The sequence below is a fragment of the Pelodiscus sinensis genome, chromosome 1 (genome assembly GCF_049634645.1).
Source record: "Pelodiscus sinensis isolate JC-2024 chromosome 1, ASM4963464v1, whole genome shotgun sequence".
Classification (NCBI taxonomy): Eukaryota; Metazoa; Chordata; order Testudines; family Trionychidae; genus Pelodiscus; species Pelodiscus sinensis.
In genome coordinates, this window is record NC_134711.1 from 231624262 (window position 1) to 231643849 (window position 19588).

The window sequence follows — 19588 nt, forward strand, 5'->3', positions numbered from 1 at the left end:
CATTAGGGATTATTTAGATAGTGCTTGGTCCTGCCTTGATTGCAGGGGACTGGACTTGCTCACTCACAAGGTTCCTTCCAGTTCTAGTCTTCTCTGATTCAGTGATTCCAGAATTGGCCTTTTTAGATGAATCCTCAAGAACCTCATAAACTGAATGTTATAGGAGTTGGTGACAAAAATTCAACAAGACCTAGCCTTTTGCTATTTTAAACTACTTCATAGTGGCAGAATGTCAGCCTATTGTTATTGTCATGCTGCTGTTAATCAGATGAAATTATATTGATGATTGATCAATGTTCATAAATATATTGGTAGTAGGCTGAAATCTATATGATGTGCTTAAACCATAGACTGAAAAAGAGCCAATGTATCATTTTACAGAGGTGGTATGTTAGTAAAATAGTGTTTTAAAATATTACATTTTTTCCTTAGATGCAGCTGAAATTGTTAAATTGGAAATAATTGAACCTGAAGAGACTTATGTCAAAGCACAAATAGGTATCTATCTGAAGAATCTTTGTGAATGTATATTGTTTTGTTTTGCTCTCTATATGGTGTAGTTGAGTTTTTTGAAACTCAGAACTGTTTGCAAGTTCTCTTTGCTCAGCTCCATAACTCACTGTTGGGCCAAGTGTTGCTATGTGGCTTCCCTTCAGATGAGTCATTGTTTCTAGTGAATTGCATGAACAATCACTGAGTTCCCCCTGTTCAAGAGGAAGCTGAGTTGCTCACTATGGCCAGCAAAAAAGAGTTTTAGTTGTTTTTAACCAGCTTCCCTTTTCCTGGTTCTGTAGACCTTCAAGCCCTGTTGGATGGCTGAGGCCTGGTCTACACTAGGAGTTTAATTCAAATTTAGCCGCATAAGGTCGATTTTTTTTTTTTCTAAACAATATTCTCACTCTACCAAGCCCTTTTTGTTGACATTAATGGCTGCTGAAATCAGTTTTGGAGTCACACAAAATTCAACCTTGCATGTTCAAATTTTTGGAAGTGTAAACCCAGCATTGAGAACGTTGAGGTTCTTGGCCCTCAGGAGACATCCCACAGTGTCCTACTCTGGTCAGAACTTGCACCTCTGCTGCTTTCCAGATGAACAGGAAAAACCCCAGGAAAGTTTGAATTGCATTTCCCGTGTGGCCAGCACACCTCAGACCAGGTAGCACACCTGAGCAGCATATGTGGCCATGACTTCCATGAGATCAAGTTCCGTGAGTCCCAGCTCCCAGGTGCTCAAAAGAGCACCAGCATGGAGTATGCAGGAGCTCTTGGACTTCATTGGGGTATGGGGAGAGGAATTCATTCTCTCTGAGCTCTGACCCAGCAAACAAAATACTGATATCGACATGAAGATAGCATAGTATCTGGTGGAGAAAGGATACTCCAGGAATGCTCAGCAGTGCCATGTTAAAATAAAGGCGCTAAGACATTCCTGTCACAAAACAAAGGAGGAAACAGGTGGTCTGGTGCAGTGCCATAAACATGCCACTGCTACAACCAGCTTCCTAAGCCAGATAGGTTCAACAGGAGAGATTGCAAGAGTCCCACATCAGACTATTCTATATGTTAGTGGTATAACACACTTCTCTGTGATGAGACCTCTGTTCAAAACCATTCTCTACTTCTGGAAGAAGGTCTCCCATGTCCTACGTGAGTTTGCTGAGCTAAAAGTTACAAAAACAGCACCCCAGACTCCTCCATCCAGTTTTTAACGGGATGCAGTTTGGTAGTCAGCCACTGAGTAAGCCTACTGGATCTGGCCACACACACAACTTGGGCAGATGAGTGTCTGTCTTTCTCAAGTTTGTGAATCACTCTGGGACTTAGGTGTTCAGGTACCTACAGAGATGCAGTATGTTCAGAGGCAAAAATGTAGGTGCCATTAGAATTTTTACCCTGAAAACATAGGTACCATGTGAGGTCAGTCACCTCCCTGGTTTGGTAGGAGTTTGAAGATCACAGTGGTGCCAAAACTGAAACGTGGGCACCTAAACCCCAGATCTTTCTGGATCTAGGCCTGAACCACCAAATAATACTCATGGAGTTCTAAAGTCAGGCAGCTCTTGTCCTCTACATTTATGTTGAACACAGCGCATAGCAATAACAAAACCAAGAATGTTTCTCTGATAATGAAATGCCTGTGCTATTAAATTAACCTTACAGTATTTGAGGGTCTCTAAACTGATGTCTGTAGTAACACATGGGCAAATGTAATAGTAAAATGTCAACACTGGGAGCTGACACAGCTGAAATGTTTCATCATTGGACAGAAAATAGCTTGTGATGTAGGGATATAAAAATGGAGGAATATGTCTTCTCATATGGAAGAATTGTGTGGAGATGTGAGAAAAGACTTTTGTAATCTGGTGTGCCACCTACTCATCACACATGTAGCTTGAGTGTATCTCCTTAGTTACATAACTGGGTTATATTAGGCTTTTGAAAAAAATGACTCATCACCCCTCAGCTGCAGAACATCTGAATATCTATCAGGTGAAGCCATCCAAATGCATTGCTAGTATCACAACAGTTAATGGGCTCAAAATGTTGTAAAGAGGAAATGCCCGTTAATTTTCAGTACATTTGCATGGATACTGTAATACACAGAATGCTTGACTGTGTATTTTGACATGCTGGGAGCTGCATTGATGATTGTCCTATGGCATTCACCTTGTATCTCTGGCAGTCCTACTCCCCTGTGCATAGGGAAGGTGTATACTATTCATGTGAAGAGATGTTAATTTTCATATTCTGTTTTGCCTAGGTAAAGAGGTGACACTCAACTGCACAGTTTTCTTGGGTTACTCAGGTGCTGCCAGTTTTGAGTATACCCTGTACTGGGCAAACAAAAATATAAATTCCTGTTCAGAGAGTACTAAGGAGGAATATTCAATATGTGAAAAGGAAGATGTTGTTTTGTAAGTATGTTTGTTGCAAAATATTTTACTTCTGTGTCTGTGCAACATAACATTCTACAGTTTGTGGCCTGCAAGTTAAGTACAGTAAAACTCCGATGGTCCGGCATCTGCTGGTCCGGCACTCCTGATGGTCCGGCACCATCAGGAACCCGGAAGTGCTCCGGGCAGCCAGACCATTGGAGCTGCTCTGCTCCCAGCTTTCCCAATTCAGCCACTGCTAAAACTGACCAGCGGCTGAATCTGAGAAGCCGGGGGCAGAGCAGCTGGAGTGCTGCTGGGTAGGTCCCATAGTGCTGCCCCTCGGGGCTGTGGGACCAACCCGGCAGCACCCCAGCTGTCCCCTATTCAGCCGCTGCTGAAACTGACCAGCAGCTGACTCCAGGGAGCACGAGGCAGAGCTGCTCTGCCCCGGCTTCTTGGAATCAGCCCCTGATCAGTTATAGCAGCAGCTAACTTGGGTACACCTGGGACAGAGCAGCTGGGGTGCTGCCGGGTTGGTCCCTGCAGCACTGAGGTGTGGCGCTGCGGGGGCCAACCCGGCAGCACCCCAGCTGCTCTGCCCCAGGCGTCCTGATTCAGTCGCTGCTGAAACTGACCAGCGGCTGCTGAATCAGGGACACCTGGGGCAGAGCCGGACTATCGGGGGGGGGGGGCTATGAGGGGTCTGGGGTGGGGTGGGGGGATGCATCCTGGGAGCCTGTCCTGGGAAGAGGCGGAGGGCTGGGTGGCAGCGGGTGGCTGGCTCTTGCCGTGCCAGGGCAGGGTCTGCTGGCTGGGTGCTGTCAGGTTTGTACATCTCCCCCCACCCCACCCCAGACCCCTCATAGCTCCCCCCCTCCCCCCCCCCGATAGTCCGGCTCTGATCTGATAATCCGGCACCCCCTGGGTCCTAAAGGTGCCGGATTATCGGAAGTTTACTGTATAACATCTGAGGTTCCTTCAGTCCTGTCTCTTATAGTCTACCTACCAGCTGGCCATAAATTTCCATGAAGAAAGAGTGAGCATGGCTTTTAATGAAGCATAACGTTTTGTTTTTACAGTCTATCACTGAATTTGAATATGCAGTGCCCTAGGCATAATCATAATTATGCTGGAGTCTCCCATTGCTCTGCTGTTTGTCTTAGTAGAGGCTTCCTTGGCAATAACTTTAATGTCCACTGCGTCTGCAAATTAACTGTGAAAAATTATCAATGAGAAGGAGAGAGAAATATGTAATTGTAGGAGAGCTAGGCAAGAACTGGAAATTAAAAACATTCTGAGATACTGAAATTTCAGAATTTTCCAGGAAAGGAAATTCTTGGAAACATTATTTTTGGGAAAGCGACGTTTCACTTTTGCGACATTATAATGTTTTGTTCTGAATTTTATTTTTAAATATTTTTTTAAGGAATTCTAAACTAAAAATTATTTAACATTTAAATAAAAAAACTGATTTTTTTTCTAAATGAAATTTTGTAGAAACCATCATATTACAACAAAAAGATTTAAGTTTTGATAGAGGCATTTTCTGATGAAAACATTCTGATAACAGAGATGAGGTTAGTTATGTAATATTGAATATGGTAGATCTTCAGAAGAAGGCATGTGTTCGAGGTCTTTTTATTTTGACCAATTTAAATGTTATAGCTAATATACTAGTTTTGAGTAATCTCTGTGTAGTGAATGAGACACTTTTCTGTTCCTGTTGTGTGGCCAGAGCAGAGCATGGAAGAACATGAAATAAGCCAGGAAGCCAGGCATGGAGGATGCAGTGACATCCATGTTACTGACATCTGTTATGGAGCTGCTGCTTGGAAATTATCCAATTCTTTTATGCTCAGTTGGATGAGGAAGATAAGGAATTGCAAATTCTAACACATTGTTTTCTGGGATCACTGTATCAGTTTGACCATGGAATCACAGCCCTTAGTCTCTCCAGTCTGTCTTGTCATCCAGGCAGACTAGACTTAATGATAAATGGTTACTTGCACCAAAAATCACAAAATATTCAGGTTGCTTTCCTGTGGGCCTTATAGTATAGAATACAGAGATTACAAATCAATTTAATGCAGACATCAATTTACAAGCATTCTATAGGCTCAACGCTAAATACAGTCGTATAAGACTAATACCTCTTTTGAGTAACTCTAATACATAGATGACATTCTCTATTCTCCAGCTATGAGTTAGTCAATTCTTTGCTAATGCCCACAATCTTGGTAAGAGCTGGCATCTGGCCTGTCAGTATCACACAATCTAGTGTGAGTCATAATTTTAGAGGGGAAAGTGATTTTTGGCATGATCAGCTCTGTTAGTCTCGATTCCCTGTATCGTCCCAGATTGGTCTACAGTATTCAGTGAGGAAGTTAACTTATTAATTGATTAATAATGCTGTAATAAAACACCAGGGAAGGATTTTATCTCTGGAGATGTATTTAAGGGAAACATTGACTGATGGGCACCTGTTTTGCTAAATTTTTCTCTAATATAATTAATATAAGGATTGACTCCTCAGGTTGATTTATCAATATTAATTATTTCACTTTATAAAAAAAGGGGATAGAAAAAACCATGGGAATTACCACCCAATTAATGTATTGGATTTTCATTAGATATCTTGTGGGGAGATTAGAGAACTGAACGGAGCAATGTACTTTAGGGTATGTCTACACTACAAAGTTAATTCGAACTAACAGCTGTTAGTTCGAATTAACTTTGATAGGCGCTACACATACAAACCGCTAGTTCGAGGGTTTAATTCGAACTAGGTAAACCTCATTCTATGAGGACTAACGCCTAGTTCGAATTAAGTAGTTCGAATTAAGGGCTGTGTAGCCACTTAATTTGAACTAGTGGGAGGCTAGCCCTCCCCAGCTTTCCCTGGTGGCCACTCAGGGCACCACCAGGGAAACTTGTCTGCCCCCCTCCCAGCCCCGGAGCCCTTAAAGGGGCACAGTCTGGTTATGGTGCCCGTGCCAGGTGCAAACCTGACAGCACCCAGCCAGCAGACCCTGCCCCTGGCACGGCACGAGCCAGCCACCCGCTGCCACCCAGCCCTCCGCCTCTTCCCAGGACAGGCTGGCGGCTCCCAGGAGCCTGCCCGGAGCTGCAAGAGGTGGGCGCCCGCCTGGTCTAGTGTGGAGATCGTGGACCTCATCCAGGTTTGGGGGGAAGCCTCCAACATCCACGACCTCCGCACTAGCCACAGGAAAGTGGCCGTCTAGGGCAGGATAGCTGCCAGCCTGGCCACCCAGGAGCAGGTTTGCATGAAAATCAAGCTGGTCCAGTGAGACCCCCCCGACCCTGAGCCCTGAGCTTAGAACATAAAAACATAAGAATGGCCATACTGGGTCAGACCAAAGGTCCATCTAGCCCAGTAGCCTGTCTGCTGACAGCGGTCCACGCTAGGTACCCTGGAGGGGATAGACCGAAGACAATGACCAAGCCATTTGTCTTGTGCCATCCATCTCCAGCCTTCCACAAACAGAGGCCAGGGACACCATTTCTACCCCCTGGCTAATAGCACTCCATGGACCCAACCTCCATGAATTTATCTAACTTCTCTTTAAACTCTGTTCTAGTTTTAGCCTTCACAGCCTCCTGCAGCAAGGAGTTCCACAGGTTGACTATTTGCTTTGTGAAGAAGAACTTTCTGTTAGTAGTTTGAAGCCTGCTACCCATTCATTTCATTTGGTGTCCTCTAGTTCTTCTATTATGGGAACTAATGAAGAACTTTTCTTTATGCACCCTCTCCACACCACTCATACTTTTATAGACCGCTATCATATCCCCCCCTCAGTCTCGTCTTTTCTAAGCTGAAAAGTCCCAGTCTCTTTAGCCTCTCTTCATATGGGACCTTTTCCAAACCCCTGATCATTTTAGTTGCCCTCCTCTCTCTTCCCCTCTCCCACCTCCTTTTCCCAGTCTTCCCAGAGGTTAATTCCCACCTCCCCCACCCCTCCAGTTTTGTTAAATAGAGTTTCTATTTTTGAACACACATGTCCTTTATTTTGTACATCAGGAAGGGGGGCTAGGGACGGGTAAGTGGAAGGATGTGACGGAGGAATGGGGTACGAGCCCCCGATGGGGAGAACTGGGGTGGCTCTGCGGGCTTCTCGGGGTAGAAGCTCTTCTGCAGCCCCCCGATTGACACCCCTTCCTCCCCAGATGGCAGCCTGCGACAAGTGCAGCCAGGCTGATGGCCGAGTGCTGTGATGTGCCGAGTGTGGGCATTCAGGGCACTCCAAGCCAGGACTGCTTTGCTGTCCCTCATCAAGGTAGACAAGCGAGCGGGGAACCCTGAGAACTATATGTTTGGGGTGGGGGTCAGGTCCCTTTAAGCACAGCCCTCGGCTAGCCTGAGACAGCAGCTCCACGCTCTAAGTCCTAATCTGATGCCCTGCCGGCACTGCTTCCAACCATCCTTAACCTCGGTTCAGGGTCCACTAAATGTGGACATGCTAGTTGGAATTAGCAAAACGCTAATTCGAACTAATTCAAATTAAGTTAGTTCGAATTAGTGCTGTAGTGTAGACATACCTTTATTTACTGGAGAACAAGCGGGTTTTCAAAAGGGTCACTCTATTTCAGAACTCTTTTTTTTTTCTTATTTGATTCACAAATATGTGAATCATTAAGAGGAGAATATTGTATGTGGCTCTTTGAGTCTATTGACAGCGATCATCTGGTGGGCCAATTGGAGATTGCTAGAATAGATACCTAATTACTTTTTCTTTTAAGGGCTCTTTTCAGACAATGACTAAGATAGGGATAGGCCTCTGGAGAACTAAGGGTATGTCTACACTAGCTCGGTAGTTCGAGCTAGGTAGGCAAATGAGGGCAACCCGAGTTGCAAATGAAGCCCGGGATTTAAATATCCTGGGCTTCATTTGCATCTTCCCGGGTGCTGCCATTTTTAAATACCCCTTAGTCCGAACTCTGTGCCCGCAGCCACATGCAGCACGGAGTAGGTAGTTTGAATTAGGATCTCTAATTTGAACTACCAGTACACCTCGTTCCACGTGTGGGCATGGAGTTCAGACTAAGGGGGATTTAAAAATGGCGGAGCCCGGGAAGATGCAAATGAAGCCCAGGATATTTAAATCCTGAGCTTCATTTGCAACTCTGGTTGCCCTCATTTGCCTACCTAGCTCGAACTACCGAGCTAGTGTAGACATACCCTAAGTGGTCCATTCCAGTTACAAAGAAGCCTTAACATGGCTGTCTTTCAGGTCCTTTTCTTCTCAATTTTTATATTGATGATTTTGTTCTAGCATTAAAAGAGGCTCAGTATTTCCACCCCTAAAATTATGGCTCACATTGTGACTATTTTATATGCAAATATAGTTTTACTATAATAGATTCCTTGGTGATTGAAGTGCTCTTAAAATGTGTTTGCTTTATACTCACAATGGTGGATCTTTTGATAAATTAAAAAAACAACAACAAGTAGTGTGGTAGCACTTTATAGACTAATGAAACATGTAGTGGCACAGCCCACTTCTTCTGATAGCTCGTGATACCATCTACATGTTTCATTAGTCTGTACAGAAAAACACAACAAATGGTCTGGTAGCACTTTATAGACTAACTCGGCTACTCCCTGAAGCTTGATAAATTAAATTATTCCAAAATTAAAGTAATTTTCTTTAGTTGGAGATGGAGGCTGCATAAATGTAACATTGATAGACATTATATTGATCAAGTTAGATCTTGCTCTTATCTAGTATCTGGTTCTCACAAAATGTCTTGTGGGATGAGCATATTCAGGTAACAAAAGAGAAAGTCTCAGATTCACTGCAAGTTCTGTTACATTTTATCTGGACTTCTGGGGTCAGTATAAGTGCACCAGCCCTTGGAGTTTTAAAGTATAAACTCAAATTTTGTATGGCACAGAAATGTGGAAGTAGAATGAGTCTCTGAGACTAGAAATGATTTTATGCAAATTTCTTAAGTTTCATGCTCTGTGAAATAATACTGCAGTCAGTCTCCTTAGACCTGAACTCTATTCTATCCAAATTCCTAAACTGTAGTAGTATTTTTTTTGATTTGCATAGGAAACTCAGAGCATTTGCCATGGTTATGCTTAGAGGAACAGCTCAGCAGGAGTCTGTTACATATATTTCCTTGATTAGAACATATTCAAAATGCTTTGCACTCTCTAGGTTTCTCAAAATTAGAAATGATTAGATTTAAGTTTTTAAAAGATGAAATCCCTGATCAAGTTGAGAATAGAGGATATTAATAAGCAGTTGGGAGTGGCAATTGTTTCTATTTCAGATGTCACTGTAGTTTCCCCCGTTAAAAGACTTATGGGTATGCCAGATATTTAGAAAGTCTGTGTAATAACATGGTAAGAAAGGCCTTCTCAGCACTCTCTATTATTTATTCATGCAGACAGCTTATTTAGAATGATATGATGCTGGCATTGGGAAGTGTAATCGCCTTTGAACATGCATCTTAAGGCAGATGGAAGATCTATCCCATCATTTATTAGGGTGCATCTACACTGCAGGGCTTAACTCAAAATAAGCTATGCAAATTGAGCTACGTCAATTGCATATCTTATTTTGAAATAGCAAGCATCTACACCGCACTTATTTCGAAATAGAGCATGCTTCCTTGGACTTCCCTTAATTCCTTGCACAATGAGGGTTACAGGAGTCTGTGTAAGAAGTCCTCCAGACACTATTTCAAAGTAACTGCCTTCTGTGTAGATGGGGACTATGTTATTTTGAAATAGCGCTAGTTACTTCAAAATAGTTTTGCAGTGTAGATGTACCCTTACATTGTATTTTGGATTGCCACTTGAGGTCAAAATGTTTTCCTGTATTTTAGTGCTGAATGGCTTGTTCTATGACCTCTCACAAATAAAATATGTATTAGGAACTGATGATTTATTTGTGATACAAGTGGTTGCCCTGTTTGCATGGTCCACCACTAAAATAAGAAAAAGGCAAGTGGCATGTTGATCATATGTGCATTAATGTATTGATGAGTATTGTAGTTTATTATAGCTTTGGATTTAACTGTATTAGTGTGCTACTTTTTTCTGCATTGGTCCAAGGCCAGGGTGCCATTAATAAACTACTATGGATTGTAATGTATAATAAATCTTGGATTTATTCGTGCATGTGGACCTGGGGGCAAAATAGGACCATGCTGATTCTCCTCCACTTCTTACTGATAGAGTATGATGTCCTTAGTGAAAAGATTAACTTGAGTTTGACAATGAGAAGAAAAAGTGAAGCATTGCAGTTACATGTCTAATATATGAGTTGGTTTATTTATTAACTGTTCTTTTTTTTTTAGTACAGCTAGTTTATTCTAACCTGCAGTCATAAAGAATCATAGAATGTTAATTTCTTATGGTAATAATTTGGTAAACATCAGGTTTTAGCTCTTAGCTGTGAAGCTGAATAAGACTATCTTGAAAGTTATTTGAAAGCTATGAGTGCCAATTTTTAGACTTATAAAATCCATTTGGGCGTGAAGGCTATTGGAAACAGCCATCCCTTTAAGAACACATTACATTTAGTATTTGTGCATTTAAATTATTTGATTAAAATGAATGCTTTGTAATAAGGAAAGAATGTTCATTAACTCTGTGCCTCTGCTGTAGTAATTCAGGAAACAAGAAGTATGTCTCAAAACTATTGTGGATTAAAACAGTTAAAGAAGAGGACTTCAATTCTAACTATACCTGCCTCTTGAAAACTCCAAATAAATCACGGGTTAAAAATTTTACATTGAAGAAAGGTAAAGTATTATATAAGACCCTTACTTCTGAAGTTTAATGATTTACAAATAACATATGTAGGCATTAAATAATTGGATTTTTATTGGTAAATGTCAGTTTCACTATACACAGACAAACTGATGACAGGCTATTTCATCAATAATAATCAAAATAGAGGGTGATGAGTAAAAATAGTAGAGAGAAAATAACAGTTTGAAATCAGTGCCAGTTCAGAAATGACTGTTACTCATTTGCTTATTTAAAATCTTATCTTGAATTTACACACATGCACACACAACCAGTATGACAAGCAAGAAAGAGAGAAAGAAAGATGTCTAAAAGGAACTCTTGATTAAAAACAGGTGAGGGTATCTTGGGCGCACAGACATATTTGTGTTAGAGAAGAAACAGGCGACCCAGGAGCGGATGGGGTAAACGGAACCACTTTATTGCCTATGCACGTTTACTTCAGACATTCAACACAATGTCCGAGTGGCAACAACCTGGCATTAGGCAAACCCTTTTATCTATTTTAGTATGTTAATTCACATGTCTATCACTACTTTTCCTAGAGCTTTATTTAGTAATGTTAATTCCCATAAAAATGAATATTAAGCAAATAATGAATGCAATTATACCCACCCTTAATTACTATTTACAGAATTTCTAATTAAATCAACATATTTTTATGCTACAAACTAAAAGGTTACAGAGATTACAAGGATTTTAACCCTGAAGAGATTTATACAGTACCAATGAGGATAAGCAAAAGACACAACAAACTAGAGCAGCTGCATACTTATCTGCTTTCCTAGGCTGCAAAGTGAAGGGGAAAAGCATGTTTAAGCATAATGCTGTGACTGAACTCTGAACCACTAATGCAACAAGGCCATTCCAGACCCCTATAAATTGTACTCTCCCCCCTCCCCCAACAATATGGACAGTTTGGGATGATATGCAATTCAGAGTGAAAGTCATTTCACGCAGCCACAACTCAGTTAATTGGGCTTTGTGGGTGAGGGGAGGGTCTGAGGAGGTAAAATACATCTCCTGATATGGTGCTGGAGCAGGGTGGCACCCTGCAGAGTAAACTTTGAAAGCTTGGTACTGTTTCGTTCCCTAGTTCAATACAAACTGATTCATGGCCATATGAGATGTTACCAGGAAATGATTCACATTGAAAGTTGAATTCTCTAGTCCTAGCCGTAAGATAATGATTTTTACTAAGAACCAGGGGATAGGTAGACCCGACTCTTCCCCCAGCTCCTGGGGATAGGAAGATTAGCAGCTGTGTCAGCCCCTGCCTATCTGTATCCCCTCCTCAGCTACCAGGGAGAGGAGAGCTGGGGCTGCATCAGCCCTGGCCTCTCGCCCCCCCTCCCCCCGATCACTGGGGAGAGGAGGGCTAATAACTGCACCAGCCCCAGCCTGGCCATCAGGGAAGGGAGGGCTGGGGCACCCTGCCTGTTGGCATTCCCCTGCCACTGGAGCTGGGCCAGTCTCAGCTTCTGGGCTCCCCTCTCCACTCTCTGGCTGTCAGGGCCACAGCCAGCCCATGCCTCTCGGCCCCCCCCCCCACACTCTGGTCACAGCCATGGCTTCTTGGCTCCTGCCTGCCTCTCCCCCCACAGCCAGCCCCGACCACTTGACTCTACCCCCAGAGCAGCACTAGCCTCTTACCCCCACCCCACGGGGGGTGGGGGGGAATGAGCGTTTGCTGCTAGGCCTCACTCGGCCCTGCGTTCTTCCCCCACACCCCCTCAGTTGCTGAGGGGAAGGGGGGCCACTCCGAGGCCTCACCAGACTCTACACTCTCCCTTGGCCACTGGGGAAGTGGGAGGAGAGAGGCTGCAGCATGGCAGTTAAGTTATGCTGGGGAAAGAGGAGGAGGGAGGGGGATAGGAGGCATGTGGGACACAGTGTGATGTGATGAGGTCACTCTCATCCCAAAGGAAAAACTTATATAGAGAGAGCGAGCGAGAGAGGAAAAAAAAATGCATATCATGAGCCAGCCATGTCACAAAGTTCTAATTGTTTGGGCTTTTGTTTTACAGGGAACCCTCTAGATCTCCCTCCACACGTATTTACTACTGGAATAATCGTGACTATATTCTCGTCACTTGTTGCTGTGCTCCTGGCAGTTCTTTCTGTAATATTCAGAGTTGACTTAGTTTTATTTTACAGAGACATCACTGGAAAAGATGATACTGTAGGAGGTAGGACTTGGCAAATGCTGCCATTGGTACAAGTTCATGTAGTGATATAAAACTATTAATAAAATAGTATACTCTGACTTCCGGTAGGTCCTATAAAATAGTGAGATGGAAACAAAAAATCCAGGAGAGGAGGATATTGCACAGGGATGGATGGAGAGGAGTAAGCAAGGCAAGACTTGGCTGAGGAGAGGAAAATAAAATAAATGAATAAGAAGTGTGTGGCTGGCAGAAACAGCATTGAAAATACAGACGTGACTAGGGCCGTGTCCAGACTCAGGGGTTCTTTCGAAAAAAGTAGCCTTTTTTCGAAAGAACTTCCCCTGCGTCCAGACTCAAGCCGCGTTCTTTCGAAATAATTTCGAAAGAACGCGGCTTTTCTTTCGATGGCAGTAAACCTCGTTTCACGAGGAAGAACGCCTTCTTTCGAAAGCTCCTCTTTCGAAAGAAGGCGTTCTTCAATGTAAAGAGGCCATCTTCGAAAGAGAGCATCCAGACTCGCTGGGTGCTCTCTTTCGAAAAAGCGGATTTCTCTTTCGAAAGATCCGCCTGCAGTCTAGAGGCGATCTTTCGAAAGAGCCTCTTTCGAAAGAAGCCTGCAGTCTAGACATAGCCTTGGAGTAGGAGAAAATAGCAAAGCTGTCAGATAGCATTGCATATTGTTTTAGCATGCATCATCCTGTAATGTGTCCTGATTTTTTTTCATTCTGAGAAGGAGTGTATCCTGCAGCTGTCAAATTCTTTTTACATTCACCTTGCTAAATCCTTGTTCTTTCCAGAGATCACTGGAAAGATGTTGCTCCAATGTCAATGGGGATTGTCAATGTCAACCTTAAGGAAGGCAGGTTAACACAAAGAAGCATTAGTGTGGCCCATGCACAAGAGCTCACCACTTGATATTGACAGTTGGTCTACTTGTACTGTGTCTGATCTTCCCTTTGTGGTTTAGTTTCTCGGAAGGTTGTGGTAATACAGCCCTCATGGTATTTAGATGCCTCAGATTTCTTTAACCCTTGTCAATCTACATTGCTAGATTGCATTGCTTGGTAATCTCCTAATAATGCATAGAAAAAAATTGCAACATACATCAGTAAATCTCAAAGTAGTTCATAGTCTTTAATGTTGGAGAGAAACTGAAAGAAACCTGGAATCCCACAATATCATTTTTACAGACTCACTTTTCAGAGTAAAACCACATTTAACGATGCAAGTTTCTATCCATAAGTGCAATTTAATTAGGTATGATTAGTGCCGGGCATAAAACTGCACATTACAATAATTTTCAATAAAAAAGGGACACAGTTTTTAAAGTATTTGTGGGGAAAAAAGTGACTAGATCTGTGTGTCAGATTGAAACTGGTCCTGGATATTTTGTGTGAAAGGTGACAGAACAGAAGGATGAGACAAATTGACTTTTTTTTCCAGATGGTAAAGAATATGATGCTTTTGTGTCTTACCTGAAAGACTCCATACCTACCAATGTAGAAGAAAGAAAATTTGCTCTGGAGATATTGCCCAGGACACTAGAACAACAGTTTGGATACAAATTATGTATATTTGAGCGGGATGTATCTCTTGGAGGAGGTAAGCAAATAGAATGCCATTGATACTGAACTGGTACCAAACTTTCACAAAATGTAATTTGTAATTAGAATGATCTCTATAAATGTGACATTTTTGCTTTTTAAACATGATTCTATTTTGGAGTACGAATGACAGTGTACACATTAACTGACATACAAGCAACATCAGAAGCTGTTCAGAAAGTGTAGACTTATTCTGTCCTTCATTTCAGTGTGTAGAGGTAACCAAAAGAAGAGCTTGAGCCAATGGCCGTTGAAATTAATGGAAAGACTCCCATTGATTTGAACAGTCTGAGTCATCCACTAGGTGCATCTTAGCCACAGTGTATAAAGTGTATAAAGGTGGGGATTAGCTCAGTGACATTCTCTTTCCCTTCCTAGAATCTGAAGGGCAGTCTTGGGCATCCATAGTTCTCAGACAAGAATAAAGAGGGTGGCGCATGGTTACAGCAGCTCTCTCTGCCATATTCTTGTCTGCTGTCAGACATAAAGATTGTGCCTCAGTGCTTCTTTAAGCTTCATAAATACCCCTACTCCCTGCCTAGGTTGCTTGAGGGCCTGGCATGACGGTCATCAAGATGTGCGCAGATTGCATTAGACACACTAATGTTAGGAGGCCAGTACCTTTTCTCTTTCCAGCAGCGTATGGAGTTGGAGCAGATTTTGAACCTTGATGGAACAAAGACCATAAAATTCTGTCAGCAAAAATATGTTGCCCTGCCCCCTAACCAAGAATAATCGGTGCAGGGTAGAATATTGTCCTTTATCTAGTTAATCTTCTGAATTAATCTTCAGCATTTGAAAACAAGCTACCTTAGGTGTTACCACAGAATGGGTGTGAAAATACTGCGTATGTCTTTCTTCATTTCGGGAAAGCTTTCTGCTTAATGCTTCTCAGAAACCTGAGAGAGCTAATGATTTGAAAATTAAGCTTGGCTTTATAATGCAACTATTTTTGCTGTATCTGTGCTATAAAAAACATTTTTCTATAGCACACAATATTAATTATCTTTGTAATTTTTAGTATGTAGAAGCTTTTATTAAAATTGACTGAGTTATAGTGGACACCTATATGATGAGTGCACCAGAAATACCTTAATAAGATAAATGTGATAACATGACATTTTGAATATTGCAAGATTTTATAAATAGATGACCCTTTACAAAGGTTTCAAATCTCAGACAGCACAGTGTGATTTCATGTTGCTCTGAGGTCTTATAGGGGAAAAATGTTTCTGTAAAGTTTTGGCTGTGCATGAGTATATTGTTACAGGTCATTTGCAGGATATAGGGATTCCCGATTTAATTTCATTCACTATTTTTAAATAAATATTTCTGCAGTCCCTGTTTTTAAAAAATATCAGGTTTTGAAAACCTGCAAAATAATGCTTCAGAGAGGCAGCCGAGTTAGTCTGTAACAGGAAAAACTTAAAGAACAACAATAGGTGCTACTAGTCTATTGTTGTTGTTTAAGTTTTTCCTATGGTTCCTATGGTTTTTCCTAATGGTTTGCTAGATGTCATTCCACAGCAGGGCTGTATTAAGAGGGGGGCTAGCCGGACAGCTGCCCAGGGCACCAAACTATGGATGGCATGTGATGGCAGCTGTAAGATGTGTAGTGCGCTGGGGGGGGGCGGGGCCGCATGTGCGCTGTACGCCCGCTGCCCGGGGCACAGGAATAGCTCGAGCCGGCCCTGTTCCACAGTAACACATACTGTTAGAGAGAGTGCTAATATTACCCACACTTGGTTATCTGTGGTACTGATACTATTGAAGGTGTGAGTGTCTGGTGGTACCAAAAAGTAGTAAAATGAGGGTTAAAAGATTACTGAATGTTATGGGGGTGATTAACGGTGCATGGCTGATGACTTACTGTGGAAGTACTCTGATTCTCAGGGTGGACCTTCATCTGTTTAAAAAAGGAACAGACAGAGCTGATATGTTGGTTTGTAGTTGCTTTCCAATGAGAAATTAATGTATGCTGGCTATAGGCAAATTAGGATTGCATTGCCATTTTGCATAAACTGCTCACAATTTAATATCTGAGATTTTTTTTTAAATCTTTTCCTTTTTTTCACGTTACTCAGTAGTGGGATAGACTAGGAAGAAACAAAACACACCGTAATTTAGTCACTTTGAAATGTGTCAAAATATGACTAAAAGATGTCTTGAGTTAATGTCTATACATTTCACTGATTTTCTTAAAGTCTGTATCTTTAATTTACAGCTGTTGTTGATGATGTCCATTCATTTATTGACAAAAGCAGAAGATTAATCATTATACTGAGCCGGAACTACATTTCAGACAGAGTCATGTATGAACTTGAGACTGGACTGCATAAGGCACTAGTTGAAAGGAAAATTAAAATAATATTAATTGAATACATGCTTATAAGTGATTATAATTTCCTGCCAAAATCACTGGAGCTTCTACCATCCAGGAGAGTTGTAAAGTGGAAAGAGGATAAGTCTCTTCCTTTGAATTCCAGATTTTGGAAGAATCTACGGTACCTAATGCCAGCGAAAGCTTCCACATCAAACATGAGAAGTCACAATGATTCTGTGAGCCCTACTTCAGAAGAAGGAACTCAAGCAACATCTGTGTATTGGGAGTCTAAAACATTCTTATAGCCAAAAACGGAAAAAGAAACATGCTGCAGAAATGAGCTCATGATGTTACTTACATGAAAGATACTAAGTGTGCATGTTTTAGGGAGGCGACATGGTCTAGTGACTAGAGCACTGGCGGGGACTTGAGATAAGAAAGCAAATCCTCAGCTTGTATACATTGTCATAGTCCAGAGAGCTAGGTTATCCCTGCCCCTCACTCCTTGGGGCTATGACAGTTTACACAAACTGGGGAACTGCCCTAAGAATTCTAAGTTCACTGTGCCTTGGATTCATTGTGTGACATGGGGCACATCAAAAACCTTTCTGTTTCAGTTTCTTCATTTCTCATAGAAAGACTTTCTACATACACACATTTGTGCAGCCATTTAAGGCCTCTGAATATTCTATATTTTCAAAGTATTATTATTTACAAATATGAGTTATTATTTATGCTTTCTGTTGAGCTAGCATGTAAGGATTCCAGTCAGGGATCAGAGCCATATTGTACGAGGCACTATACAAACAAATAACACAAAGACTGTTTCTGCAGTAATTAGTTCAATATCTAGGATTTAGATAATATAATACAGGTGAATAAAGTGACAAATCAGGGGAGGGAATTAATGGGTTGAAAGAAGAGGACAGGAGGACACGATAAAAGCAGAAAGCTGGTATATTTGCATATATTAATTCTAATCGTAGTCTGACTAGTTACTGGTGGTCACTGCCCAGACTGGTAGAGCCCTACAAACCTGTGGATATCAGTTTTATATCTGCATATGAGGATACAGATACAGTTCATTTTTTGCAGATATGGATGTGAGTACGAATTTTGTATGTAGAACCCTGCAAATGTGTGGATATATGATTTATATCCATGGATATCCACATCTGTAGATGTCAATATAGATATTCACAGCTCATTTTTGTGGATACAGATGCATATACAAATTTTGTATCGGCACAGGGCTCTACTGACCACTGCCAGATGGTAGTTTTTAGGAGGCATCATGGCAAAGCAATACTCTCTTGCTGAGTGATATTCAGCTCAGAGTACTCTGAACAGCTGTTAAAATGAATGCAATTAGGAATACCACTTTCTCCAGATATGCCAATAGGTACGACTTGTATCTGAGCTGCTTCCAGATGAGACAGTGGAGTTGAGGGGGGTCTGAAATATTTTCCCCACTCTTTATTAAAATAATTCCAATATCTAGGTTACCAATCTTGGTACTCCTGTGCCTTGGTACTGAGAATATTTCTTTAAACTAGGTCAGATTGGCAGTATTTTATACAGATTTTCACAGATGTAAATGGTCACATAAGGCAAAAGACAGTGGTGAATCTAGACCTCTATTTTGGCTTCTAGAATAGCCGATCTTCTAGGCTTATCCAGTATTTACAAGATTCAAGTACATAGCTGTGCAGTTGCACTTTGTCAGGATTTTTGTGATTATGTTTTTGAACATGGCTTTCAGATATGCACCTGATAATTTCTTTTTAACCATGCAAGACTTGAAGCTCATTTGAATTATTTATTAATTTACTTGACTTTGTTCAACCTGATGTTCCTAAATCTTGCCACTTAGTAAAATGTTCTTGCCCACTTTATGTCAGATGTAGAACCCATGGGGAATTTGCAATCAACATTGTTGGGATATGTAAAAATTAGTAGGGGTCTGGGAAAACTATACATCAGAGGATGGGGTCTAGCCAGAATAGGCATTGCATTGACCTTTAAACATGTTTTTCCCCTTTGTCCTGGCAGCCCTGGAAGACGGTTGCACTGAACAGTGTCTTGTTTTGTCTTTGCACATGTCTGTAAAAGACATTTTCAGGGTTGAAGTGCTTTCCCCACCCTATAAACTGCTGATTAAGACAATATGTAATGCTGATTCAATTAAAAACCAGTAAACAACATACAGGGGTGGGTATAATTGTATTCATCACCTACTTATTAATATTCATTGTGTAGGAGTTAAGATTACTAAATAAGGTTTTAGGGAAAGTAGTGATAGACGTGTGAATTAACATACTAAAACAGATTAAAGGTTGTAATTGTTGCCAATTTGTTGCTACTCGGACATTGTGTTGAATGTCTGAGGTAAACGTGTGTATGCAATAAAGCACTTCCGTTCACCCCATCTGCTCCTGGGTCGCTTGTTTTTTTTTTCTCTAACAGACACAATTCCGTTCCTGGCTACAGAAGAGCCTGCGGGGAGAGAATAAAATTGACAAGATGCTTCGAGGCAGGCAGTTGGCAAGCCAAAAAAAATCTCTCTTCTTCTTCTCATTTGTGACATTTTGTTACAAATTAGAATGTAATATTTTAAAAGACATGACATTTTTTTTATACGAAGGGATTTCCACTTTCCAGACAGCTCTAGTCAGATATTCCTATTGGCTATTCCCACACCAAACTGAGGAAAAATAAATAGGTCCTCAGAAATTCATGCAGGTTCTGAGAGTCACGATTACCTCTTTGGTACTGTAATCTGAAAGGAAGGTTCGTATTTTAAAAAATGCTCCCCAAAACAAATGTGTGGTGCA

The 19588-nt window shown here is 41.5% G+C and overlaps 1 protein-coding gene across 7 annotated transcripts in view; it reads left to right on the forward strand.

The window, feature by feature from the left end:
- IL18R1 (interleukin 18 receptor 1) overlaps positions 1 to 19232 on the forward strand; it is a 45732-nt gene extending 26500 nt beyond the window's left edge. For 4 of the 7 annotated variants that reach the window (XM_075917377.1, XM_075917380.1, XM_075917386.1 and 1 more), the window contains 6 exons: positions 433 to 498; positions 2762 to 2915; positions 10516 to 10652; positions 12687 to 12848; positions 14271 to 14429; positions 16656 to 19231. In XM_075917377.1, the coding sequence (XP_075773492.1) occupies positions 433 to 498; positions 2762 to 2915; positions 10516 to 10652; positions 12687 to 12848; positions 14271 to 14429; positions 16656 to 17059 (1082 nt within the window). In that variant the 3' untranslated portion in view covers positions 17060 to 19231. Of the gene's footprint in view, positions 1 to 432; positions 499 to 2761; positions 2916 to 10515; positions 10653 to 12686; positions 12849 to 14270; positions 14430 to 16655 lie in introns of all 7 variants that reach the window. The other 3 variants (XM_075917388.1, XM_075917391.1, XM_075917389.1) reach the window with 1 other exon arrangement.
- The last annotated feature ends 356 nt before the right edge of the window (positions 19233 to 19588 follow it).